At 59.8% G+C, this 7,825-nt stretch overlaps 1 protein-coding gene across 3 annotated transcripts; it reads right to left on the reverse strand.

Annotated features, from left to right (window-relative positions):
- Window positions 1-558: 558 nt before the first annotated feature.
- On the reverse strand, window positions 559-7,376 carry MBD6 (methyl-CpG binding domain protein 6). Of its 3 annotated transcripts, none has more exons than XM_081249374.1 (13): window positions 7,102-7,376; window positions 6,026-6,089; window positions 5,711-5,847; window positions 5,315-5,417; window positions 5,023-5,185; window positions 3,742-4,794; window positions 2,685-3,346; window positions 2,252-2,405; window positions 1,901-2,070; window positions 1,358-1,771; window positions 1,201-1,253; window positions 914-977; window positions 559-768 (listed from the first exon to the last, which is right to left on the reverse strand). In XM_081249374.1, exons 3-13 carry the CDS (start codon window positions 5,821-5,823, stop codon window positions 694-696), a joined length of 3,024 nt encoding a protein of 1,007 aa, XP_081105500.1. In that variant the 5' UTR covers window positions 5,824-5,847; window positions 6,026-6,089; window positions 7,102-7,376; the 3' UTR covers window positions 559-693. The 3 variants fall into 3 exon arrangements, with proteins under 3 accessions (XP_081105500.1, XP_081105498.1, XP_081105499.1); XM_081249372.1 differs by having other exon boundaries at window positions 3,742-4,797; XM_081249373.1 differs by lacking the exon at window positions 7,102-7,376 and adding an exon at window positions 6,655-6,942 and having other exon boundaries at window positions 3,742-4,797.
- Between the last annotated feature and the right edge of the window lie 449 nt (window positions 7,377-7,825).

Consider the following 7,825-nt stretch of genomic DNA (forward strand, 5'->3'; position numbering starts at 1 on the left):
ATCATCACAACGTCTCTGAGCGTTTTGATGGGGGGAGAAGGGGCAGTGTAGTGTGTATGGGAGGAGAGACCCAGATGGCTCTCTTTGCCCCCTTACCCCCTTTTTATATCCCAGAGGAAAGTAGAGGGAAGCTGGCTACACCTTGAAATGAGGCTATGTGTTTCAAACCTGGGGACACGGGTAAGAAGGGATCTGTGCTTTGAGCAACCTGAGCCAGAGGCAGAGGGGTGTTGTAGGGGTGAGGGGAGGGTGCATGATGCTTATTGCTTTGTACCTTTCACTGGGAAGGAGGGCAGCAGCCAACAGTAGCTCACAGGTTTGTAAACTGAGCCTGCTGGCTTCGAGAAGGGAGGCAATGAAGTCGAATTAAATATAAAAGAGTCATTTGTGCAAAAATAACTTAAACAAATAAAAGACCTGGGGAAAGGGGTGTTCCCCTTAGCCTGGTGGGGAGAGGGCCATATACCCCCCCCCAGGCCTTTTCAGTGACATGGCTTTGGGGGGGAGGGGGTGACCTCCCTACCCCCTGCAATGGCTCAGGATGGGATTGTGGGGAAGGGGTTGCATTTGTGCTCTGAGTGGGGAGTAGTGCCCCCACCCACTGTCCACAGGTGCACGTGGCTGGCAGGGGCTCCCAAGGCTCAGCACTCAGCTCTCCCCAGTCAGGGTCAGATCCAGCTCCAGGTATGGCTGCTATGGGGCCAGTTTCCTCCTCTTGTTTTTGGCAGGACGGCCAGGGCGGGCCCGGGGAGGCAGAGGGACAGCCGCCTATACAAGAGGGGAAGTTGAAAGAAGTGATCAAACAGCTAGGTATCAGGAAGTCCTTTATTTTTTCCCCACTCCCACTGACCTTCTCCTCCTGCCTCACCCCATACACGCACCCACACCCACCCACACAGGGCCGCACACTTACGCGGGTTGTGGGGCTGGGGTCCAAGGTAACGTCTTGGCGGGAGCTGTTGCTGTTCCGGGTAGGGCTGCAATAAGGGGCACAGATGGTCAGGAACACCTCCCCAAGCACCAGGTGAATTTCAGAGTTTGGGTGGGAAACTTTCTACATTTGGATAGTAAAGGCGTAATATCCTTATTCATATTCAAGCAAGTATCTGCCTTTTTGAAAGCCAAGTCACTCTTGAGCTATTTCCATAAACCCAAGAAAATGTGGGGAAAGGCCAGTATTGTAGTGGGCCCAATACTCACTTGTATTTTCTCCTCCGGCCACGACGAGACTTTCTGACTACCCCTGGGGGCACCTGAGAAAAGACAGACTGTGTGTAGGAAAAGTTAGGAAAAGGCACCTTGGCCTCAACCTTTCCTCAGAGTCTTTGTGCCCAGACCACCATCACTCTGCACTCACCTTAAGGTCCTCAGAATGGGGCCCAGAAGGGGATGGATCCTTGGGCTCAGCACCCCCTTCAGCCAGCTCCCCATTATGCTGCCAGTGGTGGGTCCTTCTTGGGGACCGTTCCATTTGTCCATTGAAGCCACCACGTGCCCCCCACTTGAGGGCCAGTCGGCCAGGCTCCCGCCGGCTGCCAGGCTTTCGGCCCCGGCCTGGCCTGGCCTCACCATTAATGCCCCTAAGTCCCCCTCCTCCCCTCCGGCCCCGTTTCCCTGACCCCCTCCCAGTGAGCAGCTCAGGGACTGGGGGGTCGGGAGAACCGTGGGGTGGGGCTAAGGCACTGAGGGGAGGCCGGGCAGGCTCCGGTTCAAGGGCTGAGGTGGGGCTCTCAGGGGGCAGACAGGGGGCTTCTGGCTGCTCTGGAGGGATCTGCGGACAAAACAAAATCTCAGTCAGTCTCAAATGCAGTCCCTCTGCTACTGTAACTCAAAATGTCTATACTTCCAGTTTGGGAAAAACTTCTCTCCCTAACAAACATACCCACACCCATACCCTCACCTGGAGACTCTGTAGCAGGCAGGCTAGGGGACTAGAGGCCTCTGAGAGGGGTGGAGGAGCTCCCCCCACAGGGAGGAGCTGCAGCCCCAACTGGCCAGAGAGAAGAGGGCCAGGAGGCTGCAGCAGACTGGGGAGGGTTCCAGGGCTGCTGGTCAGCGAAGACAGGTCACCTGTTGAGGAATTGTAAAGTCAAGGGTCTCCCTAGGCCAACCAGCTAAGCTGAGCAGACCCTATTATTCTTCTAGGCTTTACCCGGTGGTCAGAGACTTTCTTCCCTAATTCATCCAGCCTCTACTCTCAGTTTTTCTGCTTCCTTTCTTCTCTCCCACACCAGTCTTCCCTCAGACTCACCCAGCAGGCTGGCACTCAGCAGAGGGCTAAGGAGTTGGGGGGGTCTCCCTGAGTTGGAGGGGGCCTTGCCCAGAGAGGAGGCCCCCGGGTCAGTAGTTGCCGTGGTGACACTGGAGGTAGGTGGTCCAGGTTGGGGGGCACTCAGGACACAGGGCTAAGGAGAAAGAATAGTTATTACATTTACATGTGTAAAGTATTCAGTAAGTTTAGAGTACTTTCATATGTACAATCCCACTGAAGCCTCACATGAAGTAGGCCATGTTTATTAAATACAGACCCAGCTGTTGCAGCCATCCTACCCCCAGCCAAGAATTAAGCCCTCCCCCAAGACCCTGAGGAAGAGCTCAGACATGAAACTGAAAGCCTTTGATTCCCAGCTCCCATCTCTGATTCTACCTCTGGTTCTGTCCCACCCACTCACCCTCATCCTCACCTGGGGGGGCGCCCCCGACGGGGGATCCAGGCTGGCAGCCAGCAGCGCAGAATTTAAAGCTATGAGGGTGGGGGGGGCTGAAAGTGGGGGGAACAGCAAGGGGGGCAGGTCTCCCAAACCTGAAAATGTCTCCCCACTCGGACCCCCGGCTCCCTCTGCAGATCCCTCTCCATCCCCAGCTGTGGGGCCCAGGGCCAACAGGGGCAGGAAGGAGGCAAGGAGGTTGCTAGGGGGTGCGGAAGGGGGTGGAAGAAGGTCTGAGGGGGGTGGTGGAAGCAGGGAAGCCACCAAAAGCGAAGGCCCTTCGGGCTCGCCTGGGGCTAGGGGAGGGCCAGGTCCCCCTGGTGGGGGTAGCAGGGGCTCAGGGGGAGGTTGTCCCCCTCCCCCAGCCAGCACGCCAAATAAACTGTGACTGAGCAATGGAGAAGGCGGAGGTTGCCCCAGACTCAGAGGGAGAGGCAAGGTCCCTAGCATCCCCGGGAAGCCGGCTCCACTCAGCGCCAGGCCCTGCTCGGGGCTGGGGAATGGGAAAGCCTCCCCACCAGCCAGGGGAGGCAGAGGGCAGGCTGGGCCCGACCCCATCCCGAGCGCTTCGGATGGGCTTTGAAGCACAGGGCTAGGGACTAGGGGGGCTTTGGAGGCAGCTGGTGGGGCAGGGGCACCTGCAAAGAAAAAGAGAGGTTCAGCTCAAGGGAGGTCCTTCCTCCCAGCGTCCAAAGAATCCAACCTCCCTGCCCCCAACCCAGAAAACCACCACAGAGGGCTTCCCTGGTGGCGCACTGGTTGCGAGTCCGCCTGCCGATGCAGGGGACACGGGTTCGTGCCCCGGTCCGGGAAGATCCCACATGCCGCGGAGCGGCTGGGCCTGTGAGCCATGGCTGCTGAGCCTGTGCGTCCGGAGCCTGTGCTCCGCAACGGGAGAGGCCGCAACAGTGAGAGGCCCGCGTACCGCAAAAAAAAAAAAAGAAAACCACCACAGAGCTCTCAGTTCTCCCGTAAATGCCTTGGCTGTCTCTCTCCACCCGAAGGGAGGAAGGGCTCCATCACACTCACATACCTGGCACACTGCTGAGGCTGCCACTGGTGGTCCCAGGCAGGGAGGGTGGGATGGGGTGCCTGGGCTGGGGAGGGCTCCCTGAGGAGAGGGTTGGGGGAGGAGGAAGGTGTGCATCTGACCCCAAAAGGTTAAAGCTTCCATCAGAGTGGGGAGGGCCAGGGGTGGGGAGTCCCAGCAGGGACAGCACAGAAGGGAGAATCGGTTGGGAGGGCTCAGGAAGAGGAAAAGGTGGTGGGGCGGGAGCAGGGGCCCGAGGGCGGCTCCGTCTAGGGGCTTGAGGGCCTCCCCCTTCTAGCAATCGAAGTACAGTTGGGGGGCGGCGGGGGCGACGCTGAGAGGGACGGGGCGATGATGAGGAGTGGGAAGCTGAGGGCGCCTGGGCACGGGGCCTTCGGCCCTGTAAAGTGCTGGGAGGGGGGAGAGGGGGGTGCTGTGCCTTGGCCGCTGCAGAGAGTAGGCTGCTAGCAAGGAAGGGGGGTGCCCTGGGCCCCTCCACCGTGGGGGCCCCTCCTAGGGGCCCCAGGACCAGGGGCAGGTGCATAGTGGCTGAAGACACTGGTGGCTGAGTGGCAGGACCAGGGGGGCCAGGGGGACCAGGGAGATTATTGCTTGGGGGCAGGGGAGGGGGTGTTAAGGCATCACTACAGTGGAAGAGAGGAGGATCAGAAGGTGGTGAGGAGGAAGCATGGGGGGCTGGAGGAGAGCCCAAGTCAGGGGGCACCAGGCTGGATCGGAGAGCAGCTCCCCAGCTATATGAGGGGGCATTGAGGCTGATAGCAGGTGGAGGAGGTGGAGCTGGAGAGGGGGCATTGCCCCTTGGCAGGAAACAAGGGCTGCTGCTGCCTCCGGAGGGGACTGGGTCAGGAAGCCTTGGCTGTGGGAAGAGCCCCCCAGGGCCTGCTAGAGGGGGGAAAGCCTGTGGAACTGAAGGTGGTTCTGGGGGAAGGGAGCCAGGAGCCCCATTAAGCGGAGTTGTAGGAGGAACTCGACAGGGCGGGCGGGCAGAGGGAGGCCCTGGGGACACAGTGTGGAACATTTGGGGGCTCGCTCCCTCTCCTGCAATAAATGAGAAACAAAGGATCAACCTGTGGCTCCCCTTCCAAGAACTTTCGTCTTCTCCATCCCTTCTCCCATAAATTCCCAGCTTCCCTGTGCCCTCCTCTCACCAAGCAGCTCCCCACTCCACCCTTCTCCTTGCTTTCCTCTCACAAAGCTCCTCCCACCATCCCTCTTCCAGGCCCTTAAGTTTTCCTCAGTCTCTGTAAAGTGGAAAAGATTCACCAGGAGAAGAGTGTGAGCAGGTGGTCTCCATGCTGCGGTACAGAGTTGCCATGGCAACGGCTTTCCGCCGGTGGTTGCACAGCTTGGTCATGTCCTCCTCTGATGCTGGCCCCACCCCAGCCCCACCCGGGGTCACCGGGGCCAAAGGGTCAAAGTTGAAAACCTGCAAGGTGGAAGCATGGACAGGGACCCTGAGGGAACAGAATCTGTGAGAAGAGCTACCACAGTCAGTGATTTGCATTAAGTCTCCCGGCTTATCCCTGTACTCTCTGGCTCCCCTCACCACTCTGACCTTGGGGACATTGAGTGGACACTCCAGACCGCACTTGCAGGTCCCATCGCTGAGGAGGTAGCTCCGGGTTTGCTCCAAGGAAGACAGCTCTGTGCCACTTGGGCTGGGAGAGGACAGGGTCAGAGAGTATGGGAGTAGTTGACGCTGAATTGGGAGAGACTCTTAAAGAACAGTTCATTAGTCAAAGACCTTCCTAGGAAGGGCAGAATAAGGAAGAGACGGAGAGAACAAATGCAAAGGGCCAGAGACACAGAGAGCAAAAAGGCTGAGGAAGGAGGAGGAACACAGGAGAGCAACAGGGCACCAGCAATCTGGGCTTTGAGAGGAGGGATGGGAGAAAACTCAGGCAATTCAAGGGCCTGGGGATAGAAACTGGGGAATTGGGGGGGGTCATACCTGATATAGAGCACAGCACCCTCTCGAACACAGCGCTGCCAGCCGATGGGGACAGATGTGGCCACAGGGCCCCCAGCTCTGTCTGCTCCACTGCTCTCATTGCCCCCATTCATTGTGTGTAATCAGCTCCCACGTGCCTGATAACACAGACATCCATGTGGCATTAGGAGGATTAAACTGGGCTGGGTACCTGAGGGAGTATTTAAGAAAAGCAAAGGTGTGGGGAGACTCAAGAGGACTCGGAGGCAAGGGGAAACCCTCGGAGAGCTGGGAGAGAGAATGAGGGGGAACCCTCTGCCATCCCACCATGGCTACCTGAACATCTCTGCAAACATTGTGGGGTCCAGTCTAAAGCCGGGGCCGCCGGCTTAGCCCACACCTGCAACACAGGAGAGAGGAGGGACCGTCAGGAATCTGCCCAGGAAACTCTCAAGGGAACGATCCTTAATAATATGAGGTAAGTACCCATAAAGATCTCAGGGATCTGCTGGCTGAGTCCACAACCATCCTTTCCATGTCCAGTCCTTAGGGACCAGAGGGTCAAAGCCTCAACTTCCAGGGACCAAGGAATCACAGCCCAATCCCTAGGCATATAAAGGGTAAGGCCCCTTTGTCCCACCAAGGAGAGAAACCTTCAGCCAGGAGTGTGGGCTAATTCTTATAATACCAGGCCACTAGGAAGTTTCCCAGAGAGTCTGGCCCCTGCTGTTCCCTCCCCCTCAGGAAGATCATATAAAAAGTAGATTGCCCCACAGGTCACCAGGCAATTGCCCAATTGCCCGCTGGGGTGGTACCAGCATAACTCCCCCCATGCCTGGCTCCACTAGACAATCACTGATCTAGTTCATTTGGGTCTTCTCCCACGATTCTCAGAAACTCCCAATTTTCCCCCAAGCCTAAGGCAAGGGGATTCAGCACCTCCTGTCCCACTGCCTTCAAATTACCTCCAAGAAGAATTCTCCTCTGATGTACATGGGGACGCCCCCCAAACCTGCAAGTATCCTCTCCAACCTTACCATCGCTCCCACCCCACACTGGCGGCTTCTAAACTTTCCCTCTCATAACAAGGCGCCTGTCACCCAGCCTGCTTCCCTCGGCTCGGGGAGGAGGGGAAGGCGCACGAAGTAGGAAGGAACTTGGGGAGAGGGCGGGCGGAGGGTGGGCGAAGCACTGAGGGGAAGGAGGTGAAGAAGGCAAAAGTCAAGCAGTGAGAGGGAAAAACGGTGGGGGCAGGTGAGGGCGGGGGAATGGGGATGGGGCCAGGGAAAGGGGCCGAGAGGACGCGGAGGGGGCAGAGGGTAGGGACGGGACGGGAGGGGAGGGGAGGGGAGGGGAGGGGAAGGGAGGGGGAGGGGGAGGGGCGGGGTGGGGGGGCCGGGCCCTGCACTCACCGCGGCCCATGGTTCGGCCGGCCCCGCCCTGCGCAGTCGCGGCCCAGAGGGTGAGTGGGAGGGAGTGGGAGGAGGGTCGGTGGAGCCCGAGCCTCCGGTACGGCCCCGGCCGGTCCTAGCAGGAAGCGCCGCTGCCGCCGCCGCGGATCACCGAGCGGCCTCCCGCGCATGCGCCATGGGGGCCAGGGGCAGCCCTGGGGATTCCGTTCCCAGAAGGCACCGCGCAGGCTGCTACCGCCGCCGCCGTCGCTGCCGCCGCCACCGCCGCAGCCGCCGCTGCCGCCGCCGCTGCCCGGACGGGAGAGGGGCGGGGCCGGGCCCCCGCCCAGCGGACAAGGACGAGCCAACTGGAGGGGCCGCAGTGCGCATGCGGGAGCGCGCCTACCCCTCCCCCACAACCCCCCATTAATCCCCAAGAGAACAAACACCCCACGCGGGCCCCACCCCCCGCCCCCCCCCCGGGCCTCCGCGGAAGGATCCGAGCCTCCTCCCAGGCCACTGGTGGCCAATCCTAGCCTTCCCCCGGGAGGGGCCCCTTCCGATGCCACAATCTGTTGGGGGAGCCAGGAATGCCAGGTCCGGGAGGAACCGGCCCCAAAAGATGAAGGTCGAGACTTGCCCTGCCCCGCCCCCAAAGGCTGCCCGGGTAGTGTGCTGGGACTTGACCCGCCTCCCCAGGTCAACAAGTCACAACACGACCCCGGCCTGTCAAGTCACATGACCT

The sequence above is a fragment of the Mesoplodon bidens genome (assembly GCF_964165515.1).
Source record: "Mesoplodon bidens genome assembly, chromosome: 11".
Lineage (NCBI taxonomy): Eukaryota > Metazoa > Chordata > Mammalia > Artiodactyla > Ziphiidae > Mesoplodon > Mesoplodon bidens.

What these genes read in the sequence shown, in the direction of transcription:
- MBD6 (XM_081249372.1), bottom strand. Translation starts at nt 5,823, where the DNA reads ATGAATGGGGGCAATGAGAGCAGTGGAGCAGACAGAGCTGGGGGCCCT. An exon ending in CTGCTCACACTCTTCTCCTG is followed by an intron (nt 4,798 to 5,022) that starts GTGAATCTTTTC and finishes CATTTATTGCAG; the next exon opens with GAGAGGGAGCGAGCCCCCAA. An exon ending in GCTGAGTGCCAGCCTGCTGG is followed by an intron (nt 2,071 to 2,251) that starts GTGAGTCTGAGG and finishes ATTCCTCAACAG; the next exon opens with GTGACCTGTCTTCGCTGACC.